The 27,721-nt window shown below is 39.6% G+C and overlaps 1 protein-coding gene across 2 annotated transcripts; it reads left to right on the forward strand.

Annotated features, from left to right (window-relative positions):
• Positions 1 to 911: 911 nt before the first annotated feature.
• tasp1 (taspase, threonine aspartase, 1) lies at positions 912 to 27,353 on the forward strand. 2 transcript variants are annotated; one of them, XM_030442053.1, is made up of 14 exons: positions 912 to 1,117; positions 1,749 to 1,953; positions 2,525 to 2,592; positions 4,051 to 4,119; positions 4,839 to 4,959; positions 5,823 to 5,907; positions 5,989 to 6,068; positions 6,195 to 6,301; positions 9,061 to 9,180; positions 9,933 to 10,011; positions 15,181 to 15,291; positions 17,086 to 17,193; positions 18,282 to 18,355; positions 25,966 to 27,353. In XM_030442053.1, exons 2-14 carry the CDS (start codon positions 1,791 to 1,793, stop codon positions 26,053 to 26,055), a joined length of 1,275 nt encoding a protein of 424 aa, XP_030297913.1. In that variant the 5' UTR covers positions 912 to 1,117; positions 1,749 to 1,790; the 3' UTR covers positions 26,056 to 27,353. The 2 variants fall into 2 exon arrangements, with proteins under 2 accessions (XP_030297913.1, XP_030297914.1); XM_030442054.1 differs by having other exon boundaries at positions 912 to 1,095.
• The last annotated feature ends 368 nt before the right edge of the window (positions 27,354 to 27,721 follow it).

The following is a 27,721-nucleotide window of genomic DNA, read 5'->3' on the forward strand; positions in this document are numbered from 1 at the left end:
AAAGTCAGACAGTACTGTCATTAGTCAATAGTCTGCAGACATTTTGACGACATAGAGAAAAAAAAGCACAGGTGTAACTATTAACATTATTGATAGCCCAAGTGGAGCTGAGCTATAGTTAATAAAATGAGTCACACTTATGAGTTCCCTGTTATGACAAGACAAAATCTCTGCAGTGAATAAGATTTACTTTGTGTTTGAGTGAAGTTATGCAGCTGCCATCGCAGTCACAACTACATTAGGAATGATTCGATCAGTTAGCTTCGCTGACAACTGTGTGAAATTTAAACACAATATAAATCAACGCAGCCTCTCTTAATTTCACAAACCAGGCTGACAAATCATCACTCTATTATGGCTGACAACCGTGGTAATAAGTTCAACTGTCACAAACTCAATTTTCTCCTTATTTGATTAGGTAACATGAATAATGATAAGCTTTCCTCCAGTGTGCAGTGTAGTGCAGAGACTCTTTATATAATAGACTGTATATTTTTCTTATGACTGTATCATTTCATTTTTTGTCTTTACAACACTACTTAACAATACTTCTGGAAAGACATGTTTGTGTAAAAAATGTTTCTGATGTTTCCATGTTGTGGGCACTACAGACACATACTCTCATTTCTATTGCTCAGACAGACATCTCAAAACCTGGGCCGGTCCTTTGTAATCTTAATAAGTGATCCTTGATTTATAGTGCCGTTATTTGTAGTTTGAAATTAAAAAACAAAAAAACAAAACCTAATGTATTCAACTTTTGTGTATGTATTTAGTTTCGACATCTGAGGAGGATAAGAACATGTGGAACTGCATTTTACTCCTGCAGCAGCAGCAGCAGCTCTGTCTCAGTCTCCCTTAGTGCAGCTTCGCCCACATGGGCCAGTGTTTGCCCTCGGCGCACTTCCTTAGCAACGTGTATCTGAACCAGGAAGTACTCCTGTGTGCTCTCGCTAACTAGCAGCGGCTAGCACAGAGCGGTGAAAGTGTGTGGCAGCAAAGTTTGCCTCACTTACATTTATGAGTCCAGCCGCCGTGCATGTGTGTGAAACACGTGTCTGTTCACGTCGCGGTCAGCAGGCAGTTCTGTCGCCGGTAGGAAACGACTTAAAAAATCGTGAGTTGCGATTTGTTTTGATTGGTGTGTTAGCCAGCTGTTAGCTAGCAGGCTAACGAAAACATAGCGCTGTCAGTTTCACTTGCAAGAACTTATTTGTGCTTAATGTCATTTTATAAACCTTCTTTAGTTATTAAAAGACCCGTAATACAAACGAAGTAAGACTTGTTGAATTGCGTATGATTCACACTGACATGCGTAACGATAAATGAGCAGCATTGTTTGTAAAGTTAGGGTGAACTTGGGTTAATGAGATGGGTGATGTCTTAATGCTCTGTGCAAGTTTTGATTCGTGGATCATGCAGTTTGATTAGTATGTTCAAATATGCCGTTAGCTGCAAGGTAGATGGTAGTTACATGGTGTATTTGGTATATCTGTTAATATATCGTTACTGACAGAAAACTGACAGTGGTGAAGAGTCAGCAAAAAGCTGATGCAGCTGTAGTACTGGTTCAAGTGTAGTGCCTACTTTGTGCCAGTGCCTTGGTCGTCTCAGTGGCACAGAGCTGAGAACCACCATTCTGCTTTGTAAAATGCTCTTTAATTCTATGTCGTCCATTGAAAATGTTGATGCATCCTGTCCAGTATTATCCCTTAATTTTGATATATGAATATGTCTTTTTCTGTCAGGTGAGCAGTGAACATGATCTCCATTCTGCTGTCTGATAGGCCATGATAGGCGTGTTAAGTAATGCAGGGGTTATGGAAGGCATAACGAATTCTGCTGAGGAGCAGCAACCCTCCACTCCCCTGTCTAACTCATGGTCCAACAAACAGGAATCAAGCAAGAATGAAAAGCCAAAACCCGTTGGTGGATTTGTTTTGGTGCATGCAGGTAGGTGCTCAAACAAAACCAAACCACAATTAATAAGCAGAATTGATATCTAGATTAAAAACTTGATTCTAAAAAAGTTGGGATGCTGTGTGAAACATAAATGTATTACAATTTGATAATCATTAAACCGTTTGACATGAAAACATCACAAAGATGACATGTTTAATATTCAACCTCATCAACTTTTTATTTATTTTTGTGTAAATATCTGCTTTTTCTTAATTTGATTGAACAATATGATTTAACCAACTCTTGGGACACTGGCAACAAAAGGCTCAATCATTCACCAACAAGGATGGGTGAGGTTCACCACTTGATTGTATAAAGGAGGCTTGGGAACACTTCGTCCATGTGTCTGTTGCGGTTAAACACAGTTGCATTCTGGTTGTTTTTGGGAGTTTGGTTGTAGAAGGAACAAGTAAGCAGCACCTCCATAATAAGTAAACAATGTTTATAGTTGTATAGTATTTATAGCTCCTACCTGCAACCATCATGAACTGAAACATTAGGTGTAGTTCTCTTATTTGAGGGGGTTAAATTTATATATATGTTTTCCAATTTTTCATTTCAGGAGCAGGGTACCATTCTGAATCTAAGGCCAAGGAGTATAAGCATGTGTGCAAAAGAGCCTGCCAGCGAGTAAGTTCACTGTATGGGTAATACTAAAGTAAACTGAATGTGTATGTGTGCAACAAGCAACATAACCTTGGGCTGTTTGAACACACAGTCATTCAGGTTATTCTTAATGGAATGTTAATGATTATTTTATGTTGAATCTAAATCACTTGGCTCCTTATAGCATTCATGTGTTGGATACTTTCTGAATACAGAGCACTAGATCAGATTGACACTGATCATCAATTAAAGTAGCATTTCAGGAATTTCCTTGAAAACTGATTTCCACTTCAGCATTATATTTAACATAATTTTAGCTGAAAATATGCAAAATATGTTTGTAGCAATCAATTCTGATGAGACTCCAGTCTTTATGATATGAATATATATGAATGCTTTAAGCCATACAGTGATTCATTTAATAGTTTACAATTCAATAGCTCTGATTCTATTAAATTTGGTTGGTTGTGACCATAGATTGGGTGACTAAAAGTTGTTAAAAATACTGTAAAGGTGTGAGTTAACTTCTTTCTAAGACATTTTTGTACATATATGTGTTCTGATCTAAATGACGTGTCCAAGTATATAATGTCTGACAAAGGTTAATCTTTTTGTAAGTTCATCTGCATCTGCTTGATAACGTGTTTTCTCCTACGCGTTCTTAGAGTTTAGCTAAAGTTTGCTCAGGTTGGATGTGGAGCATCTGTGAGCAGCTGTTGTTCCATATATTTTCAGTGGGGTTCCAATCTGAGTTTTGGCAGTACAACTCAGGCACTTTAATGTGCTTGTTTTGAAGTCATTCCAGTTTTCATTTGGCTGTAGTAGGATCATTTTGCTTTTGGAAGGAAAGTCTTTGTTCTTTGGCTCTCCAAAGCAGGTTCCTCTTAAGAATGTCCTTGTATTTAATTTCATTCATTGTTCCTTTCATCCTTAGAAGGTCCTTGCATACTTGCAACTGAAAAACAACCTCATATTGTAGTCATCAGCTTTACTTTACGATAGGATTGGTGTTAAATGGTTGATGAGTTGTGCTACTTTGCACTCAGACCGATCAGTTGAATTTTAAAGGCAATATTTAGCTTTTATTCCAGCAGTCATTCGCATCAGCCAACCGCCTTATTAAATTGTGGCATGTGAACTGTGTACTGTTTTCATGCATACACAAACAAGGCAAACATAATATTTCAACCTGAATCCTTATTGCATGTGTTATGCCTGTCTTTAATCTAGTTTTATCTGCCATTATGGACTACTTCTAATGAGGCTCAAATCCTAATTACCTAGTTTATATTTTCAGCTGCATTTTCTTTCTGTTTGTAATTTAGCAGGATATCTTGGTAATCTAGTAAACGCACCTGAGTAGTTGTAAGGGGCTAGAAAACAAAATAAGTCTTATGGAGATAGTTGAATAATTAATTTCTTTCCATTGTTATGTAATTGACTGTGATGAAGGAATATAATGTCTTTGACTGTCATTTCCAGGCTGTGGACCGGCTCAAAGCTGGGGCACTTGCAGTGGAAGCAGTGACTGCAGCACTGGTTGAACTTGAGGTAGGTTGATTATGATCCATTTTTGATAATTTAAAATCGACCTTTATAAACTCACCCTACATGGATAATGTCGATGAACATTACAGCCCATATTGGAGTTAAAATAATAATTACTAAATACCAAACATCCATGAGAACCTTAAATTGATATGTGTATGCATTTATCCAAAACAGCTTTATTCCGCTCCAGCCTCTGATTCATATACGTATATCCTGCTGGATGATGTAATGGGTGATTTTATTTAACAAATAATTACGAAGGACCTTTGCCCCTCATAAGACCTTTGCCCTAAAATTAGTGTTCAGCGTCAACAACAAAGTGAGGTGTTTCAGGGTCTAGTTTGTATTGTGTTACAGAGATTAGTTCATCAGCTGCAGCTGTTGGTTTATGATGTGGATTTGTTGAATATATTTTGAATTGTTTTGCTTGAAACTTCACCCAGTATTTGATTTTCAGTTGGTGAAAATATACATTTTAAATTGTTAAAACTGCTTCAAAGTAGTGTTTACACTGTTATAATAACAATAAAATAAGACATTAAGCAAGGCCATTATACTGTATTAACTGCTAATTTAGAAATATTTACCTTTTGTGAATATTCACTCTTGTTTTGCCTGAAAATATTGCTGTTGCATTACACACTTTCCTTCCTCATATTAGCATTTACAGTATAGGTCATCACAAACTCCAGACTCTGCATGTTTTTAACTGTTCTCAGGACTCTCCTTTTACAAACGCGGGCATGGGCTCCAACCTTAATTTGTCAGGGGGAATTGAATGTGATGCGAGTATCATGGATGGGAAGTCACTGCATTACGGTGCCGTAGGGGCGATTAGTGGTGAGTTACTACACAATATGTTGATATTTATGTAATACTGCCATGTTGATATTGTGCTGAAGTCCACTCACCTGGAAGTAATGGTAATGAGTCAAGCCTCTATTACATGTCACATGTTTTAACAATGTACTTTCTACGATCCCATATTTTTTTTGTCTTGGAGATTACCAGAGGGATTGGCAGCATAAATCCTTACAAAGGGGGACCACCCACTATTTACACAGAGAATAAACATATGTACACATCACCATACTCACAGAGAGTTTTCCTAGAAAGCTTTCAGCAAAAGTTACTTTTTTTGTAACAACTCATGATTTATTCCAAATAGCCCAGGGGGTGAAACTGGAATTCAACATTAAGTCCAAAAGACAACATATTGTTTTGATTATTACCACGTCTGCATTATGTAACAGTTAGACATATAATCTGTACATGATGAATGAAACTTCATTTTGGCTTGGATATAAATGTAAACACTGCTTTTGTAAGGTCTCAGAATTCAGTGAAATGTGTTTAAGAAGGCTCAATGAAATCTTCCATTCAGAGGTATGCTTGTGTATAATTGACAAAATAAGGTAAATATCAATATACTACACAGCAAACTACATGAACATACTTTATTACCTGTGAGAATAAACAAAACAACACAGATATATTCAGTTCCCCTGTACTACAAAACTCAAAGAGAAAGACACAGGAATTGCTATTTTTAGGACTCCCCTATTTGTCTTCTTTAAGATTTTTTTATTTTGCCTGAATTGATATGTCTTAAATATTAATGTGCGTCTTCGCCAAAATGATCTGGATTTGTTTACATATGGAATAAACTTCTAGCCCTGTGATAATTCTGAGTTTTCCTCTAGGTATTAAGAACCCAGTCTTAGTTGCAAATCGTCTACTGAGTGAAGCACAGAGAGGGAAACTGTCTGCTGGCAGAATACCACCCTGGTGATTATAATAGTTGTTAAGTAATTCCCTATTAATATGACCATATCTGCTTTTATGGATATCATTTTTCTTTTTTGGCAGCTTTTTAGTGGGGCGAGGAGCACATGATTGGGCAGTCAGTCATGGAATACCGCCATGTCCGTCAGAGAAAATGGCCACCAGTGAGTTTTGTTGCGCGGATTCAGAAATATACGCTTCATCTAAGAAATGTATTTTCTGTAGCTGCAAAACTGAATCAAAACAGATGCTTTGAAATAGGTGAGTATGATTATGTTTTTCCCACACAGAGTTCAGTCTATCTGCGTATAAGAGGAACAAGCGGAAGATGGAGCTGGCAGAAAAACTTGACACAGGACATAATCAGACAAAGAAAAGACGACAATCGTGTGAAAACGTGAGTTTTATGTTATCATTATGAATTAGATGGCATCAAGTGTATGACATCACTTGTGTCAAGATGGAGCCACCCCTGACCACCATCTGACCATGTGCATAATTTGTGCCAAACAAAATGCTCTCTACTGGCAGCTTATGATCCAGTCTTCATTTCCATCAAATTTCATGTTGATAGGACAATGAAAACAATGGAAACAATTCAGAATCCATAAGGTACCATCTAATTATCAGTGGCCCCCATGTAGTGTGCATAGTGGTCTGTACCTGCATGAGGTACTAAAATGACGTCTCATGAACCTTAAAGTGAAACTCTCGCCAAAAAGCGACCGAGGCTTTATTTGTGATTGAATATGAGTCAAACCTTCGTGTAAATGCATAATTACAACGAAAGAGGCACTTTTAGGATTTACCGTAGTTTCTTTTTCGGGCAAGCTAATTTTCAATGGTGTGGAGGGGCACTCTGACACTAGCATCAAAATCGCTATTTTTAAAACACTAAGAGTAATGGTGGAAACCACGGTAAATCTTAAAAGTGCCTCTTTCGTCGTAATTATGCATTTACACAAAGGTTTTACTCATATTCAATCAGCCTCGGTTGCTTTTTGGCGAGGGTTTCACTTTAAGAAAATAAAGCTACTTCACCTTAATTCTTCAGTATTTTTTCTCTACAATTAAAACTCTAATTTGATTCCTCAGAATCTCTCTAAAATTCAAATGGCAAGATTGTAGGTTTTAATTGTTTTCCTCAGCAGCAGATGGTGTCAAATAAGCTAGTAAAGGTCCATAACAATCTCTTTCCGCTGGGTTTAGAAAGGAACAGAACAAACAGAATGCACTGAAGATAATGCGACAAACACCAAAAAAGAAGTGTGTTGGGAACAATCCACAAGTATTAACCTCCACATATACTTAAACTCAGGGTTCAGACTTAAAACCTATATGGGTAAGTAACAGCAGTAGTAACAGTAAGAGCATGATGTAGTTTGTCGAGCTTCCTATTAGTGATTGTATTTGTGTGGTCTGTTTTATCATGTTTGTATCTAACTTTGCAGATTCTAAACCAGCAGTTATACATGGGGATATATGGCATCAAACTGAATTTAAAAAAGGCTGGAAGCATCAAGTAGAATGTGGTATTTTATACAAGAAAGAATTTTAATGACTCTCCACGACCACGACCTCGAGATATATTCTACAAGTTATGATCTCACTTTGTCATCACTGGCAATGACATTACCAGGTTGCGCAGTGGCTTCCAAGAAGCGATTAAAGTGTTGACAAGAGTTGGTGCAAAGTTTCAGTGCCCTGAGCAGCACAGCTGGAGAGTGGCCTGATGATGAGCTAAGTTGAAAGCAGTTGAGAGCAGGCACATCTAAAGTCACAAGCAGCGGCAGCAGCACAGGAGAGGGTGGGAGAGTTTATCTTGGTTTGGATGTGAGTTGTGTTAAATGAAGTAAAACATTTAAATGGCCACAGCCCGATATGCTTCATTGGACCTGTTTTTGAACAGCATTACTGTTTATTTAGTTGAGTCACATCAATCCTCGCTTTTAATGATGTATCCATTAGAAGAAAAACTAACAACTAAGACGGACTGTATGTTGACTCAGGCAGCTGATATATGATTAAACGATTGATCTTCGTGCCAAATGGCTAGTTAGTCTAATGAGAGTTTAAGGTTTGAGGTGCCCTCTGCTCTCATCTGTCACTCATATGTTTACTCTAAACTGCTTGACCTATTAAAGATTAATATGTGACCACTTGGTGCAGTTAAGCTACTCCTGAATTGGACATAACTGATACACTGTGACTGTTCATGCCATGCTCTGAGTTTTGGGGTATTTTGTACACACATTTGGCATCAACCCCACCTTTACCTTATCCTCTGCCATCGGCATTAAGTCAATTAACAGGAAACAACCTCTCGAGTATCAAGAAGTGCTTTTAGAAACTTGTAGCTTCAATAGAAAGCGTTATTGCACCAGGTCTGGTTTTAATTTTCCTACACAATGTTCTTTTTTATGTCTCTGTCCTTCTGCCAAGCAATAAAGTCTTTCCATTCTTTTTTTTCAGCACCATATAGGCACCTGTCTTATGATGTTGTGTAGTTGCAGTGTTGCCTAGGAAAATCTAAAGCATATCTGTATAATTCCAGAGATGTCCTAGAGTTCTACAGTCATTATTTACTGTGGATTTTTTTATTTTAGGACCCTGATAAGGAATGACAGGATAGACTTTGTAGCATTTCGAAATAGCTGGCTCCGGTTGTTTTTGGCCTCAAAAGCCCGGAGACAGGGCTGATTTAGAAGAGCATAAGACAGACGAGAACGACTGTTGTGTTCTTTACTCTGGCTTTGTAGTCCAGGGTTCAATGAAGATCTTCAGTTTCTGGTAGGAGTAGAGCTCTGATCATGTATCATAATGCCATTTTGCACATCTAGCCCATGGAACTCTCTTTATCACGCAGTCTGAGTCATGATGGTTCACAAACAAGCCAATCCAAAGCAAACTGCAATCAGTTAAGGAAAAGAGCTGATTGAAATCACAACAGCGCATTTTTTATTGAAACACCAAGGGCAAACGAAAAGTGATTCTCAAATTCATGCAGAACATTCTTAATTTGGGAAATTTAGTCAAAGAAGATGTTTCTCCTTTGGATTTCTCCTCCTTTATGTTGCCTGAAATCCTCACATGAGGAAAATTTCTCATTTGAAACTGTCTATTGGTATTTATCTGTGTTTTCTTACTCTGATGTAGGAAAATGGTTCAGGGTGCCTCGATACAGTGGGAGCCGTTGTGGTAGACCTGGAAGGGAATGTAGCTGCAGCTGTGTCCAGTGGAGGCCTGGCCATGAAACATCCTGGCAGGGTTGGCCAGGTAGTCTTTCCTTTCCTTATCTCTGGCTATGTCTTAATCCACATAAAAACTTATATAAATAATGTATCTTTATATAACTCAAGCAAAGATTGAGCCAGGTCTTTATTATTTGTTTTGTTCAGTTTTTAAAAAGCAAAGCCAGTGTAATGACAGATCTTCTTTACAGCAGTGTTGCAGGATCTCTGTTGCTCTATTAAGTCCTTTTCACACATTGTTTTTTTTCTAAAATGGAAAGTCTAAATGAATGAGGTTGCCTAAGAGGAAATAATTTGCTCTGATTATCCTCATGTCCTGTGCCCCATTTTTAAATGTCAATGCAAACTCCGCAAATTCAGTAAAAGATTGAACTCTGAGGCAGCTACAGGAAGTTGTGATTGTGCATTAACAGCTGCTCAACAGGAAAAAACACAACTTAATAATGGGGGCTGAACAGAATGAGTAAAACAGTAAGATTTGCTGCTCTGACCTCATTTACAGTATTACTGTTAAAAAAAAAAAGCTGAAGCTCAGTGCCATGGAGTCATGACTGTGGCATGCTGCTCTGGTGTATTTTAATGATGAGGAAATGTGAATTAGGCTGAGATTACCACCCCAGCCTGGAGTGTGTATTGAAATTATTTTATTGGGGTCCTTAGTCAAAGCTGTTATTATAGACTTTGATATTTTTCAGTACCTCCTTAAAAAAACATTAGACGTAAGCAACAAAGAAACTGCTCTACATCTAAAATGTCCTCTTTCCTGTCTTTTGTAAGGCTGCTCATTATGGATGTGGCTGCTGGGCTGAAAATACCTGTAACATGAACCCTTACTCTACAGCAGTGAGTACCTCAGGTATACAACAGCTTACTCTCTCTTACCTCCATGGCAGTTGTGTATGTGAAACTATTCCTCTTACTGTTTATGTTTACCACTGTTGTTTTAGAGATGATATGAATCAGAAACAGATATTAGATGTGAGCCCCTTTTTTCAGCCTCAGTGAGTCAAGCTTCAAATAGCCTGATAATAGTTTCCGATGACCTCCAACCATTCCTGCTGAGTGATTCTCATCAGTCACTTCCTCAGCTGATTGAGTCATCATTCTCCAGTCTTTGTTAGTCAGCTGCATGCCAGGTGCATTGCAAAGCTCCTTGGCTTTGCAATGACATTTGACATGGGACACCTGCTATAGATATAATGCAGTGAGAACGGCTGCGAGTGCGGCAGCAAACTCTGTTTGGTTTTTATGATGAAAAATTAAGAATTATACTAATGATCTACCACCACGTGCAGAAGTCATCAAGTAGTGATTTTACCAGGTTTTCATTTTTCGTGTGAACTACACAGTCATTAATTCTACCAATATGAGGAGCCTTAGTTAATGAAGTGTAAATCAAATTAAAATAGAAAACAAATGAATAAATGAAAATAAAATGTAATTTAAATTCCAGCACATGTCTGTTATAACTTAGCTTTGCCTTTATAATTATTGATACTTAAAATTAAAATATCCTAGATACCCCCTCCTCCCACCTCTTCCACTTTGATTAAGATAGCTGTAACCTGTCACATGCAACTCGTCCTTCTTCCTTTCTTTCTTTCTTTCTTTCTTTCTGTGGTGTCTGCAGTGTCAGCTGCAGGAGGGGGAGCAGGGGGAAGTAGATGGTGTGTATTGTCTCTCTTCATGCAGACGCAGCAAGCTGAACTAGCTACTCCAATTAGGTATATTGCCAGTTGCCATTATTATTGGTCATCAAGGTTTAAACCTAGTCGGTAATTTATCAAAGGAAATCGGCCAATTTAGACAGATTTGACTACCTTAAATGCTATGATATCAGAACAGATCTGTTAAAAGAGATTTGAATTTAAGACTGCGTTAGATAATTAAATCCCTGCGATACTAAGTGTAGCTACAATCATTTAAACTTATTTCCTGTCCTTCCTGACCTAACAATGTCTAGATAAATTACAACTACAGTACAGTGGAGCAAATTTTTGACTTTTGAATTCTCAAGAGAAAATAAAAAAGCATCAGACAAATTCATACCAGATATATCTGAACAGTAAAGCAGGCCATTAGAGCAGCTGTTGTTGTACTAAATAAAAAACAGAAAGTTAATGGCGCTTGGTACCATGCAGACTTGGCACAATGCTCGGTTAGACATGTTCAGCATCACTGTAGCAGACGATATTTTAATCTTGATGTTGCAAGAACAGTCTGCATCCTTTAATATTTTCCTGTTTTTTTTTGTTTTTTTTTTAAGGATTTGAACTGAAACATAATGCAGAGTCGGGACTGGACGGGTCTAATATTTTGATTGAAATCTTCTAGCATCTCCGGCAAATACTTTGTTCTCTGGATGACCCAAAGTAAACAGAACATCCCACGATCCTTGTCTTTAGCAAATGTTAATGTGCGACACTAGGTCTGGAAAAAAAAATAAAAATTGCATTCTACTTTTAGTCAGTCAGTTGCAATTCGTCTTTCCCTCAGCGTCAGGTGGGTGGAACGACATATAAAAGGATGATGAATAGGAAAGGCGATGTGCCTTCATTGCACCAACTTGTATTCTGAGAGTGAGCTTTTTCTTGCCTCTACTGGCAACAAGATCCTTGTGAATTTTGTGATTAAAAAATCATCAGCCTCGACTGCCTATAGAGAAACGATAGCAGGCAACCTTCCTGTGACTGCTCATCGTCTACTGTCAGCACACACAGAATCAGGGAAGATATCTCCTGAAGCGCTGTCTTTTAACTACAGAGAGTCAATTGGACAAAGACATACTTTCCTTTCAGGACCAAACTGCCATCTCTTCCTCTTGAACATATTTATACAATGTATACAACCAAATGAGAGTGCATGCCTCTTTTAGCTGTAAGCGACATTACTGGTTTTGAAAGTGAGGTAGGGAGACCATATTACTGCTTTAAGATGTGTAGTCATCTTAACGTGACATAGCTTCTGGGGAACATTAAAGCCTTTTGATGTGGATCTGTTGCCTAATGCATCTCAGTTCAGATGAGCTGATTTAAGCAGACAGGCCGAAGCTTGAGTAGCTGGATTTTGTTGCGATGGCCAGCATTTTACACAAAGCTAAATCTAGTCTGAATATATGATCACCCGCAATCAGTGAGACATTTATGGCAGTGTAGCAACAAAAACATTTATACTGACCCTTTTATTTCTCCAAACAATTCTTAGGACTTTGTTCTTTGTTCTGTAATCATGCAATCACAGTTTTGAAAGGCCTAATGTAGCAGAGGGCCCAAAAAATACATTTCTCTGTCTAGAAATTCATAAATTCTCTGGCATATTAAACATAGTATTTTATTACTTTATCTACTGTGTTGGACATAACCTCAAAAGTAGATAGTAAATTTCACTGTGTTTCACATGTGAGTCTATGATCACAGAAGATAACAGCTTGGTATGGCACTTGCTTGTAGAGCTGCAGCCATTAGACTATTAACCGAAATGCCAAAGATGATCAGCGATTAATTCTTTCAGCCATTTTTCAGGCTAAATTTGAATGGTTCCAGCTTCTTAAATGTGAGGATTTGCTGCTTTCCTTTGTTAACTATGATGGTAGATGAATATTATTTTTGGACTGTTTAGTAGACAAAACAAGCAATTTAAAAACACCACTATGGGCTCTGGGAATTTGTGATGAGCATTTTAAATAATTTAGCAGATTAACAGATAATGAAAATGTTTGCACCTTAAAGGTGATACGTAATTTGGCCCATTTTCACCGATCTTTTGTGTATTATTACTTTAAATAAGCAGTATACAACCATTATGGTGGTAATAATTGACTGTACATCAATTATCCCAGTAGATGTTTGTTCTGTATGTATTTTCACCTCATCCTGTTTTCCTATATTGTGGCTTTGCCTTTGATCTTGCTTTTTTAAAAAAAAAGGCTTTCCTTATGGAGTGCATAATGATTGCTCCAGTGTAACACCTGTTTTTAATTTCCTAACATGAAAGGCACTCCCATCAAAAGAAACAGAAAAACAGTCATTTTCAGTCGGTCACAAGGAGTATGATCCTCACCCTATATGTCACTGAGTTTTCCCTTCACCTGACCACCATTTTGCCCATCCACCCTCCCTCCAACCCTCCTTCCCTCCCCCTCTGTTAAACTCTGTTGTGTAATATGCGGCTCATGTGGCTCTTTGTTTTATATGCGTTGACTGCTTTGCCCGGCATTCACCTTGCTGTGGCCAGTGAGAGAACAGCTCACAAACTCCACTGTTTACTTTCGCTGCTGTTGGCTGTCGCATGCTGTGTCTCCATTCGCTGGCCTCTTTCCTTTTAACATTTCCCTTCTGTTGAGTCGCTGCTTTAGTCTGGGCCTCTTGCTGCAGTTCAACTGTGTTCGTGCTGCCGTAATATCCCGGTCCCCTAGGACAGAGCAGTTTATGGTAAACACATTACAAAAGGCGAGGTACCTGGCCAATCCGATGTTCTGCTCTTGTTAAAAAAGAGTTTCAAATCGCTCCAGGCATCTGGTCTCCACAGTTACCGACCTGCATTCCGTTTTGTTGTAGTTACCTGAAATTTTATGGGCCCTTCATTTGTGTTTACAGAAACAACAAGGCTATATTCTTCAGTCTTTATGGGTTTTCACAGGAGCTTTTGCCAGATGTGTTTTGTTTTCACTTTCAGATTTCTTGTCTTTTTCAGGAACAAGCAGACTTTACTTTTGAGAACTATCATACTGTAAGCATGAAACGTGTATTCATTATCAATCATTTCTTCAGCAATAGCAAGTATTAGTGTTAGTCTTTTAAACAGTAAGAAGCATATTATCTAAGATGTATAAAAAAGAACACCTGCTATGTTTTGACTAGGAAATGGAAGAGGGTAAGGTGAGACATTTCTGCAGTCTGCCCATGTTTTCTTTTATAGTTCCTGGTTTGCTTAAATGCTTTGTTTCTCTCCTTGGACTTTTTTTTCTTATACCACATGCCACATAAATGAAGACTATCACACAGATTCAGGTGCTAATTGAAGCCAACTAGAGCACACCCTGCTGGCACGTATCTGATTTTATTAGAATGAATTTGGAGTATTATAGTTTAGCGTGAATTAAATATTTCCACACACCTTTTCTGACAGTTAACAGTTATGTTTCTGTAGACTGTTAGAAAAGTGTGTCACTGCCTTTACAGATATTTTTCTAGTTTTATATTTGGCGTGCAGTCACAGCGGTTTCTTGTCTTTACGCCCTACTGTTAGTCAGTGGTCTAATAAAAGTAGTTCCTTCTTGCTTACCCTCCACATTCACATAAATACATTTTTGGTGTTATTTATTCATTTTTATCAATTAACATTAAATTGATGCATGAAATGTATCATAATCATAAATTTGCAAGTATGCATGTGCATACGGCAGTTACACAGTGAGCCAGCTCGAGCTCACGGTTTACAGAAGAGGAATTAATACTGGGTGGTTGCCGTTTCAAATTCCCAGACCAGCTGTGAATCTTGGCAGGGGGAACCTGATTGAAACACAAACCCTCCTAGAGCAATAACTGTCAGTGTGCCCGTGAGCAAGGCAGTACTCGGCTCCTTAAAGCTGCTAAAATGACTGCAGTAGCGCTAAATCTTGTGTATGAGCTGAAAGAAAACGAATCATATAATCTTGGGATAATTTCCATTATGTAACTTAATAATAAGATATATTGGAAAAATGTGATTTTTAACAAGTTTGGAACATCAGAGGAAAGTATTACAATGGGTAAACAGGACATACTCATAAACACTGATATCTTTAAAAGTAACTTGCACATCATGATGTGAAATATGAAGATGTGAGTAATACCACACACAAGTAATGTTTTAAATCCTTGGATTGTTGAGCGTAAGTGGTTTGTTCTACATGTGCTACGGATCACCTAAAGTGAACTCAGCCCATGTGCAGTTCTGGTTGAAGGCATGCAAGTTTGCAACAGAGAAATGAGTTTAATACAAGTTAATTATCCAGGTTAATCTGCATGTATATGTCTTTTGCCAGGCTGTGGGGAGCATCTGATTCGCACCATGCTGGCACGGGAATGTTCTACTGCCATGCAGTCTGAAGATGCCCACCAAGCGCTGCTGGAGGCTATGCAAAACAAGTTCATCAGTGAGTCACCCACATGCGGCCTGATTGCCACTCCTTTCCATACACACCGATTTGTAAGCCAAGAACGTGTTTGCAGAAAACACAATTATGCATGAAGAGAATTAAACTAACAAACAGATGTTGCGTAACATAAGGACGGAGCTAACAACTGGAAACATTGGAAATAATAGAATCAGAACAGACTGCTTTTTTGATTTATGGATCGTTTTCATTGTTTAAACAGGGCTTTCAAATGTTCCACACACCATAGCTGACAGCCACAAAACAATTCTGGAAGACATAATTGTTTTGTTGAAAGTTCATGTGAAGATGTAATTTTTTGGCCATATTCTCAGAAGTGGTCAGTTTTAGAAAGTCTTGTTAAGTATGTTTTCTGCGCCTCTGAATGACCACTGGGATAGCTGAGAGAAGACAGAGCACAGGAAAAAAGGACATGTGGAAACATGTGGTGGTTTTTGCCTTGTTTTGGCCTCCTTTAGAAGTCCGTCCCAATTCGGCTTTGTCATGAACATCTGTAACACTGAGACGTTTGGACGGGCTGGATGAAGTCAATTTGAAGTTAATTCTTCTGTTGTTTCCTTTCAAGATGCACATTAAGTCAAAGAAAGCTCCATAAATCCTGCCAGAGCAAGAGCAATGATGACAGTGTCTGTGATGTGGAGGCCTCTCACTCATGATACATTTGTCAGGTTCTCAAAAGAGAATATCTTAATGACAATACCATCAGTATTTTTAGGTCTCATTGTAAAAAAAACACCTGCCAAACACACACACAAATATTTACACTCCAAAGTAGCTCAATCGTATTCATTTATTATTCTTCTTTTATTGTTATGGGTAACATAATGCTAGACATTAAGGCAATAATTGAACTCCCCTAATGTTTATAACATGAAGCGATGTCGGTTATTATGGAATGTTTAACAAAAGAAATTTAAGAGGCTTCTAAAAAAGTATCAGGATTTTGTGTGAAAGCTGTCCAAGTTTCACTCCAAAAAGTGTTTTATAGAGTGAGGGAAACATTACAACATGGAACCAACATTTGTCTGAAATGCTCAATGAAACATGCAGACACAACAAATATTTTCATCAAATGATCCTGTTTTTCTTTTACTTGTTTGCTGTGTAGAGACATTTCAAGACATGCTTCAGCTCTTTATAGTTTTTTTCTTTTCCTTATTAAGCCTTTACTGCCCTACACCAATCACCCAATCCAAGTTTTTTTTGCATATACAACACCTCATTCGAGTTTGTCTCTTCTGAAGTTTAGTCAGGGAGCTAGAGAGGTTGTCATACCACACACAGTGGAATTTTTCTGTTTGTTTTTTGAAAGCTCAAAGGTCTTTGAGAGTCATGTAGCTGGATGTTTTATTTTAAAATAAATATTGTTTTACGGGAGTGTGTGTACAGTGTGGGGATATAGAAATGACACTACCTGTCATGAGCCCATTATGTGCTAAAAACCTGCCTGAACAAACGGAGTGAAATTTTTCATTGAATAGTCTGCTAAATAAAATAAATACGTGAGGACAGAATAATTGCTTTCAGTTTTTTAACTTGGTCACATAGGCAAAAAACATCAATGCATGGATATTTTTCCTCATAGATTACCGTAATTTGATTAAAAAGGTTGTGCTTTATCCAGTCTTTTTATGTGTTATCCTTGGTATGCTTTGTTAGGGTGGAGAACTAAAAGAATACAAGAGACTTAACTGATTGAGGAAAAACTTGCTACTTTCACCATGTTTCTGCCTCCTTTGGTCATCTTGTGTGCGGTGTTTTCTTTCTTTCCAGGCTCACCCTTTCTGGCCAGCGAAGATCGTGTTTTGGGTGGTGTAATTGTCCTGCGCTGCTGCAGATGTGTGGAAGCGCCGCCATCTCAAAATATTCAGGGTATACTGGGTAAGACATGAAATCATTTCAAGCCGGATCACACGGTAGGCACAGATTTGGCTGTTAATATTTCAAAATCCATCATCGGATAAATAGGAAGGAGCAGAGGGGAGGCACTGTAGCTTTCTTAGCGGGTGGTCTGTGTTTTAACTTGCACAATCAGGCTCTGGTTTCACACCCTTCATCTATCTCAGATTCAAACACAGACCTCCCACTATGGAATCAACAGCTAATCTTCAGACAAGTAGAGGCCGTGTTAACTCTGCCCAGTTTGGCTGATTGTGTTGGTGGATCTGATTTTCTACCTGGTGCCTCTGAGGAGATCTATCCCATTGCAAAGTTACCATCATGGAACTTGACTTAATCAGAACTCTGTCCAAAGTTTAGGCCATATGACTTACTTGTGGGTTTCAATGTTGCCCTTTGTCCATTTGTGTTAATTTTAACATGATGTGTATCAAGTGCTCCATTCCAAGGAAACCAAAGGAAGAGTTCAAGTTCACTGACTAAGTAGAGCAGATGTTTCTTCAGTTGTTAGGAGGGGGTCACATCTTGATTTCAAATTAACCACAATGTCAAACGACTATTGATTTTATACATTATGTCTACTTGAATAATAAAATGTTTCAGAGTATCACTTACTCAGTGATGTTCAAGCCCTGTTTGATGCTCTTTATGGACCATAGCCCACAGGCAGAATGTGGACTACCTCAGATTACTGCGGACTGCAAAGGGCCCTGTGTTGATTTACAAGAATAAACAGAATGTCAACCACATCCTTTGGGTACTGTAATTGAGTTTCTACTCTAACTCATAAGTCCTACCTTCCTCTGCAGTTATGCCACAACTGCAGGTCATATATTTTCATGATGCATGCTCAGAGTTTACCACAGTTTAACATGCTGAGTCACCTGCCAATTTTTTTTCTCTGGCAGAAACCTTATTGTTTTCAATTCAGTTTTTGTGAAGTTTAACTATACAGTCTGTTGCCTCCCTGCACCATCCCTCTTTTACACGTATATACATTTATATTTATGTGAATTGATATTCTTATGTTCGCTCTGTAATCTTTCTGTTTTTTCTGTGTATGTTCACAGTGGAGTTCCTATGGAGTCACACAACAGAGAGCATGTGTGTTGGCTACATGTCTGCCCAAGATAGCAAAGCAAAGGTGAGCTTCCTAATATAGGCTTGACAAACAAAGTGTCTTGCTGTAAGTTTCAAATCCACCTAGACCAGCTTATGTAGGAATGTATCCATCCTTATAGCATTGCTAAAACTTAAAGGGATAGTTCGGGTTTTTTGAAGTGGTGTCATATAAAGTACATATCTATAGTTGGTCTGTTCCCTACCGTAACTGCCGATCAGCGCAGCCTCAAATTGGAGAAACAGAGAGCTGCTCCAGCCCAGATGCTCAGTTTTGTACTGCAGTGAACGGAGTCCAGATGCAAAGCGAATTTTAACCACCTAAAATAAGGCCAACCCAAAAAAATCTATATCAGTTTAAGTGTACGTTATATAGAGAAAATTCACACCGCTTTACATCACCGTCAGACCGCCCTTTCTTTTGGCACTACATTTTCTCAACCATAGAACCTCTGTATCTCTACCGCTGAAACTCTGACCCAAACAGGTGATCTCCGTATCCCTACGCATTAGCGCAACTGGGCCTCGCACTGTATTTCGCCGCTCGCAGATCACCTGTTATATAAAGTACACTTGAACTGATATAGATTTTTTTAGGTGGTTAAAATTCGCTTTGCATCTGGACTCCGTTCACTGCAGTACAAAGCAGAGCGTATGGGCTGGAGCGACCCTCTGCTTCTCCAAACTGAGGCTGCGCTGATCTGCAAATACAGTAGGGAACAGATCGACTATAGATATGTACTTCATGAGACTCCACTTCAAAAAACCCGAACTATCCCTTTAAAGACTGTACTAACCTGATGCGCAAGATGTTTTGTTACATCTTGGAAGTTGTTCTTGGAAACTGTTGAATCTGTTCTTTACTGTGGCAAATCTGTGGCAGATACATAAACTCTGCCAGACTGCAAAAATATAAATCTGAATTTTTGTGATATGATGGTCAGACCAGTCGTGTTTTGTATGCTGGTGACCTTGGCTTTTGGAGAATTGTACCAAAAATCTTTGCAGAACTCATTTCAGTAGACTTTACGATGTTGTGTACATTACGATGGATGATTGAGGTTGGCTCTGTAATTCTCCTAGGCTCCTGAATACATATGTAACCACCGTACAGATTTATGATTTGAATTAGTCAGTGTGGGTTCTTAAGCAACAGGGCTCAATGCTCTGGGCTCCTGGCTCTAAGCGGAGTCTCAGCTCAGACTGATTTGTTTGGCTAATGTATCTCTGTCACTCTGTATAAAGAGAGGGCACTGTTGTTCTAGCCTGGGTCAGATTTCAAAGTGTTTGCCCTTCATCCAGCCTCCCTGCCCCCTCACCCATTCCTTTCCCTGTCTCTTGGTCTGTCTATCTCACCACTCCACCTCTCTCTGGCCCTACCTGGTCCTAGAGTACCATAAAGTTTACTGAAAGTCATGCACCACTGGGGATATCGGTATCAATCTGCATATTTGTCAGATGTGCTCTGTGTATTGGGCTTTCTGGTGGAATGTGAGCATGCAAGCTCCCCTTTCACGCCTGTGCCAATGTAAAGAGGTGAGCAGAACACGGTGAACTTAGTTCTGTTCAGGGAACGTTCTCTAAACATGACTCTTGTTTGTCAGTAGTTTTGTTCACATTGTTACATAATGTCTGTACAGTTAAGGTTTTTGCAGACATTAGTGGAGGATGGTATTACTGGTGGTTTATGATGTGAACAAGTCTATAATGAACATTTTTTCACAATGTACCGCCTGTCATTCAACTTATTTTCTGAGAAACCTAGTGCCTTGAGTCACCCAGCAGCATTTCATTAATGTAGGCATGTGAAATGTTCTTCATAAGATGAATATGGTCAGTGATTGCGGATCCAGGAATATCATCCGTCAGTTGTGGTTTCTGGATCTCCTGGTAATTGATATCCACTTCCACTCAACAGGGCATTGGTGACACAGTGATATTGGAGAGTGCAACTAGGAACACAGCTGCTCTACTGAGCAGCTAGTTGTGGGGCCAGAGCAAACAAGCTCTCATGTGCCTCCGTGGCTTTCACCATCTGCATACCAGAGAAGCTGGCTGCTCTGTCTATCATGGCTTCACACTGGGTGTAAAACAAGGTTTCACCCATTGCTTTCCAGCCGGGCCCAGAGTTACCCACCAGCCCACTGCCAACATATCGTCCATTGAGGGGATGCTACAGAGAGCATCTGTTTATAATTTCCAATCTGGTGAAGTTCAAAAAGCCAGAGATGGGAACTGCGATGCGATCAAGCTCCATTCATAATGTCTGTTGCTTGTAAACCCAGTCTAGAAAATGGTCTGTACACCATAGAGGCCGAGGAGGTAGAGCCTGCGTATTCATTGCCTTGATGGCAGGCGTCAAAACTGAAGGGACATCCTGCCTCATTGACCGAGTAGAAAAGAATCGCAGAAGTGCGCAATGCAGATTCTGTGTGGATAAACTAATGCCTTGGTTACACTACACCACTTTCAAAGTGGTTAGATCTTTGTACTGCTTGCACTCAAAACTTTCTGTGTTGTACTTGCGAGTCTTGCAGTGGTCGTGGTTTACACACCACATGAATGATCAGCAAGGGGTTATTCATTACGAGATCACACAGAGGAGATGTGACATGGTAACAAGTCATCCAAGTTATTTTATACACTGGTTTCAGTAAAGTAAACAAGGATGCAAAACTGAAAGAATATGACAACAGAGGAGAGAGGAAAAAATGAGAGTAGTGTCTTCCGACCCATTGGTAACACAAAGACAGCCTTGACATAAAACACTAGGAAAAAAAAATGGTGCAGTTTACTCCACATTAAAAGACAAATTAAGATTCATTTTTAAAAAAAACACAAAGGTTTGCAGTTCTAAAATCCATGGGGAGGCTGTTTCAAAGTTTGGGGCCATCATGACAGAAAACAGCCTCACCACATTTTTTCTGGAATACTTTTGGAATGTTTAATGTTTAAAAGAAAGGAGAGGAGGGGACACAATCACTGATGTATGAGAGAGCTAGATTCTGTAGGGATTTGTAGATGATTAAAAGGACTTTAGCATTAATTCTAAAAGATGCCAGTAGCCAGTGGATTGAAGTGAGGACAGCGCAGATTTAGTTTGCTAGATATCCATCGGGCGTGTTGAACTCTCTGCAACCTATAGGAATCGTGTCTTCTAGTGCGCTGACTTGCATTTTATCTGGGGCTTTTTTTGGAAAGCCAAACTGTCAGCGAGTGGATAATTGGGGCTAAAATCCTGCAGTGTGAACTTGGCTTTAAGTGTTTAAAGCAGCTCAGTGATTGTTATTAGCTAGTTACATATTATCATGAATTTTTATCATGACTATTGTTGGAAGAAAGGAATAAGAAGCTACCATTCATCCCTGAATGATGACGTAGCTCGTTTGACATCACCGCAACCGGCTATAAGTTGTCGGGCATGCTTTGAGCCAACTTGCGTGGCTGAGCTGAGTTAAAACTGATAATGAAAAAAGCAAATCAACGGAGAACAGTTTGACTCAGCGCAGCCAGAAGTGCCTATGGACCTTATGAAACCTTTTTTGTCATCTTGAGCAATCCAGATGAAGGCTGATGCTTGTGATCAAGCTGAGACCGGACAGGCAGTACATAAGAAAACTTGATAAAAACCACCGTTGCACTTTAATAGGTTTCCTGATATTTAGTCATTATTGAAGACTGCAGAGGGTGCATGTAGAGCCAGAGCCGTCCACAGCCTTAGCTGCTATTCCTCAGACATTCCTCCCATTCCTATTAGCATCCCTCTGGGCGTTTCTAACCAGTCAGTCAGAGTCCATCTTCCACTGCTGTTCTGTGATAAGAACATGAAAGGGCTGATACACAGTAGCAGGAGTATTTAGGACAGAGGTCAGAGCAGATTTATATTGTATTGGAGCAAGTCTGCTTCTCTTACACAGTCTTTTACCTCTCAGATTTTAATGCATGTATTTTGTCTGACAAACAGCAGTTTATATAAACCCAGCGAAACAGTGAAGCATGCTTCAGCTCATTCCCAAATGTGTTGGATGTCAGGCCAGTTTTTCAGACACTCTGTTGGCAGCTCCTCCGTGTTTTTTTTTCTTGCTTTTCAATCAGATGTTGTTTTTGGGGAAAGCCGAGTCTGTATCCTAATCCTTTTGACATTAAACTGTGAAATAGCTATAAAGCGGCGGGGCTCTAGAGGGAGAGCATCTGGTTTAATTCAAACGCTCACCTGTGTTTGCACTGGATAGGACATCAGAACATCCAGCCATGTTTTACAGAGCTACACAAAGCTGCATAGACCAGCCAGTGGCGGCACTTCTGAAACAGTTAGACTATTGTTTTAGTGATTCTCATGATTGGACAGATGAAAGAGCAGTGTAGCATCCACTGCACCACCACCATGCCGCAGTCCCCTCCTGCTGCACATCATTACCACTATAAAGCTTTAGCTGCTCAAATTGTCCAAGGCCGGAGAAAATCAAAAGGCATGCAGCTCAGTCCTCCTGGTTATTGTCTGCTTTGTATGCAACATGACAAAAGTATTTTATTATGGTGTATTTTGGTTTTATTATCCATCTCACATGGAGAATAAATAGCACATGATTGTTTTATTATTTTTTGTATAGAAAAGAATGTGAAAACCACAACAAGAAAAAGGCGGCACAGTCACAGATCCAAATTTATACTTGGGTCTACACTGTGGTGTTAATGTGTGGCTTCTCGCGCTCCTAAACACATTCATATCGTCAAAGAATGTTGTTTTTCTCCGACAGTTACAATGGAGCTGTGTTTTTCACGTCATGTTTTGACTCAGCCGTAGTTCTGTCATGTGGTCGCTTCAGTCACCGAAAACAGGCTCACTGTACATTTCTGTGCGTCATTTTTTGTTCCTGAATATCAATCAGAGCTATCATATAATTACCTCTGCCAGTGCTCTTTGTTTGTTGTTTGGTATGTTTGTCAGCAGGATTACACTTTTGTGTAATACTGTGCTGAAACTGGGATGGAGAACTGGCCCCGGATAGTCCCCCATTAACTTTTTGGTGCGGATCCTGATAGAGGCACTGATCCAGGATTCGTCATTTCATTAATTTCTCAGGGGAATAACTCATGGAGCTTGATGAAAACAATCAGTCCTATTTAGGTGGCTGGTATCTTTGAGTGAGTAAAAATTTCATACGGATCCTGGAATAAAAGGAGGCTGTTGGGTCTTGGCTGAGGTATGCGTTCTACTGCAAGCCATGCTAGTTCCACATTTGTTTGCTCCTCTTTCAGCCCCAAAGACGTTATAATTAGTTTATGCCCCACAAGAATTCAGTAAAGCTGAAACGGACAACTTTTCAAATTCCCCCCTCCTAGCATTTCCCTGTGGTAGCAACATGGCTACTGCTAGTAGCCTGGCTACTGTCCAAAACAAAGAACAGACATAAGAATCCTGATCTGATCTAGAAACCCTGATCTCAGTGCTATAAAAAGGCAGAGTAAAACACCCGGTTGTAGTACTAAGTAGGCAGATTTTGTTGCTTACGGATTGAGTAGAATGAAAACCTGTCTTTTTTCCTCGTATCTCCCTCGAGTGAATGCCTGTGTTCACTCTTGTTTTACCTTAGTTTCTGTCACTCTCCCTCCTCTCTGTCTGCTCCATCAGCGAGGTTGTTTTTCTTTTGCAGTGTGGAGTTTCCACAGTTATTCCAGTTGTTCCATCCTTACCTGGGGATAGCAACCTGGGAAAACAACGCCTCCCTTCCTGTTCTGGATGAGCAATGGCAGGCGGACTTCCTTTTGTGCTGTAATATTTGTGGAAAAAAATCAAACCCAGTGGCAGACTGAATTGCACAGTGATAGCAAAGTTTATAAGAACAATCTATAGACTGTTGTGGTTGGATGATGGTGTACAGTCTTGGTAACGATAATTCTCCGGACACATCATTGAAATGGCAAAAGAGATGACTTTCAAGTAACTGCCTCCTTTATGAGGACCAGAACAACAGGCAGGTTTTAGTCTAAGTACATTGGTTCAATACTGAATTGTGTCTCTAATGGAATTGAGCTGATGCAACAAAAGGTTGGAAAGCTTTTTCTTCTGATGAATCAAATACCTGCTGCAGACAAATAAGCACAATATAAAAGAAATGTGATAGTAAAGGTTGGCACAGCATTGATGCAAAAACTGTGAATGTGGAAAGTAATTTAGTGTTACACACATGGCTCCAGCATTGTTTGTCTGATTCCAACCGGGCCCCCAGAAGTGCGAGGTCTGTTGTGTGACTCCTGTGCCTGAAGTACTGCGCATCCTCACCACTGTGTCAGTGTAGCCTGGACTTATTTAGTAGCTCCATAGCTGTGAAAGGCACGCGCCGCTCTTAGCACTGTGGTGATGTAATTACTCACTCATTTGCTTTAGTGAGACTTCTTTACTCTTCCTGCTTACTCACTCATGTTGTTCAGTCTGCCGGACCGAACAAAAAATTAAGGGCTTAACATGGTACAAGGTTGCATGTAAGGGTGAGGGTCAGAGCGTATTGGTGTCATTTTCAGACACGGTTTCCTCGCAAAAAATATATGAAGTCATACTGCTAGCTGCTAATTGTGCCCAGTAGTGTATTTTCAGCTGTGTCCTCAATGTGGTAGGGATTTAAAAAAAAACATTGCAAAATTCTTTCCCGTCGACATGCACACATCAAAAGGAAAACATTTAGCATGTCACCATTATTTGATTATGACTCAGCCGTGGACCTTCACTCATAACAGTTTAAACGAGGCCTCTGTTTAACCTCATCTTTAGAAGATGAACCCAGAAAGGGGGTCCTGGAGGCATAATAGCCCCTGAGAGCGTTGCCATGTGTGCATGGCCTTGTCTGGCTGTTGTCCCATTCCAGTGACAGTTGCCCCCGGGGTGCCAGGGGGCCATAGTCCAAGCCTACACAAAAAGAAGTCCAGCAGAGATGAAGGCTCCTGAGACTGGAGGAGTGATGTCAGGCCAATTCAGTTGCCTGGTCAATAAGTGGATGGACTCTTCCCCCGAGGCTGGAGCCAGGGTAACCCTCTGTGGAGAGGGAGAAAGAGAGAGAGAGAGAGAGGAAGGAGGATGACAGCCGTTATTGGCGCAGGGAGAGTCGGTCACCTTTGATCCCCTGGTTGAAGTATCACTCCTGTCTTCACAGCTGTGTTTGCCCCATCCCTCCTCCTCTGTTTCTGCTCAAACACAAAACACTAGCAGTCTGTTCTCTTTATCCATTCACTCTGTCTCTCTATAAATACTCACTTGGCATCTTCTGACTTCAGGGGTACATTGTCATGATGCAAGAGGAGCAGCTGGATGTATGTTCTTGAACACTGAAATTGCCTGTGCATCACAAACATCTGTCATATTTTCTAACTACTATACTAACTATGAAAGTGTGTAATACAACACTATTCAGCAGCGGGACAGCACTAGTACGTATTATAAGAACTGTGAAGAGTAGAATTCTTACCCGCATCTTTAAATGTGTAAAAATGAGACATTTTATAGGAATCAAGGGGACCTGCACCCAGTTAGGTTTTCCTTTTCCTCATGTGGCTCTGTCTGGGTGTGTTTACCTTTTCTTGAATAATTCACTAATTTTGCGTGTGTGCGCATGTGTGTATGTCGTCTTTTATCGCCTGCAGACACATATATCCAGATTACCACCCGGGACTGTTCCTGGACAGTGTTTGGCCATCGAGGGAGGTGTGTGTCGACTGAGCGTAGTGGAGTGAGCCGCATTCGTCCTCCCAGCGGTCTTCTTCACCAGTACTCCAATACAAACCCACACACCTACACACACTCACACACTAACACAAACACCACGTTCAACTCCCCACCACCTTTGTGATGCCAGAAGTAATAAGCTTTAGCTGTTTTAACAGGTGCCATGGAACGAGGGAGGGGTGTTAGCTTCCACTTAGTGCACTTACAGGACTTCCCTTTGCCACTGTCTGCCTCCAGCATGTACTCTATGCCAACTGGACCCCCCCCCCCCCCCCAAGCTCTCCAGTGTCACCTGGATTAGACTTGATACACCATTGCCTTGATGTACCATTTTTTATTTTTATTTTTCTTTCTTACTCTTTTCCAACTAAAAGTGGCGTCCTTCCTTTTGTAAATAAGCTATGATTTAGGAAAACAGGGTGGATGTTCTTGTTGTTTTGTATTGCTGAACAGATGTGACTATTTTCAAACGTTTAGGAGTTTCAAATGCCAGACCTTATTTTGTTCTTTAAAATACTTTTTCGAGTTTAAAACGATGTCATATTGCACCTTGTGGATTGCCTGCTACTCAAGATAAATGTTAGGAATGGAGCATTTACAGCTGTGAGGGTTGAACAGTGATCGTGAAAGCTATTAACAATGTTGTCAGATCGACTATCATGTACTCGTACACACATATCGTTATTAATCCTCCAGCGTACTGTATAATGTAGCATAACGTACATCTTAGGTCATGATGAATTATAATCACTTCAGCCATAGAATGCTTTGCTTTGATTGTTTTAAAATGTGAATACATAGCTATTGCATGTACATACCCTACTGTACAGTAAGCCACTTTATGTTCGTAGAGTTGAGCATGAAGCAGGAAGCTATGCACTTCCAGAGTGATGCTGAAACATATATACGGCTATATATATAGTGCTCAGGTAGGAGCATTTGACCCCACCACCAAACATGACTGTTAGTCCTCATTTTAAAATATATATTTCTATAGTCACATTGACAGAGACATGTATTTTCTTGCTAAAAAATGAAAGCTAAAAACCTCATTTGTATACATTTAAGCCCATGAAATGGTGCTTTTGAGAATTGTACTTGAAAGGAATAAGGGTCTAAATTAAAACTTCTGTTGTGATAACCAGTTTGTCTGGTTTTTGCAAGTTACTACTAAAAACCATGAAAGAGCTCGTTTATTCTTTACTTGAAAATGCATCTAATATAAAATGGTATAAGCTATTGAAATGGTAATATGTGCACAGCTCTCCACAGTGCTCCAAAAGTGAATAAAATCTATGTTGCTACATTTCTGTCTCTGTCTTCAGTCTGTTAAACTCCACGACATGAAACATATTCTTCCAAATGTGCTCTTTTCCAAGAAAAAAAACTCCCATACATTGCTGTGAGGAGTTCGTGTTTGCCCTGACAGACAGCATAAATCTCATCCGAACTGTGGACTGCCAAAAGTGTACAGTGTGGGAATAAATGACATGCTGGGCGGGAGCTGGAGTGGAAACAGAATTCGACTGGAGGACTTGTGAGCTTGCTGAAACACACGAGAGGAGTCTGTGTTGAGGAACCTCAATGACTATTAGAAATGTATCAAATTCTGCAAAAATACACATTTAATGTATCATCTTGTATCAGACTGGGCATTTATTTATATCAATTGTC

Source organism: Sparus aurata, chromosome 15 (assembly GCF_900880675.1).
Source record: "Sparus aurata chromosome 15, fSpaAur1.1, whole genome shotgun sequence".
Classification (NCBI taxonomy): Eukaryota; Metazoa; Chordata; class Actinopteri; order Spariformes; family Sparidae; genus Sparus; species Sparus aurata.

Coding starts and splice junctions, on each gene's coding strand:
- tasp1 (XM_030442053.1), top strand. CDS start 1,791: ATGATAGGCGTGTTAAGTAATGCAGGGGTTATGGAAGGCATAACGAAT. Junction 4,960..5,822: donor TGCCGTAGGGGCGATTAGTG/GTGAGTTACTAC, acceptor GTTTTCCTCTAG/GTATTAAGAACCCAGTCTTA. Junction 10,012..15,180: donor TACAGCAGTGAGTACCTCAG/GTATACAACAGC, acceptor GTCTTTTGCCAG/GCTGTGGGGAGCATCTGATT.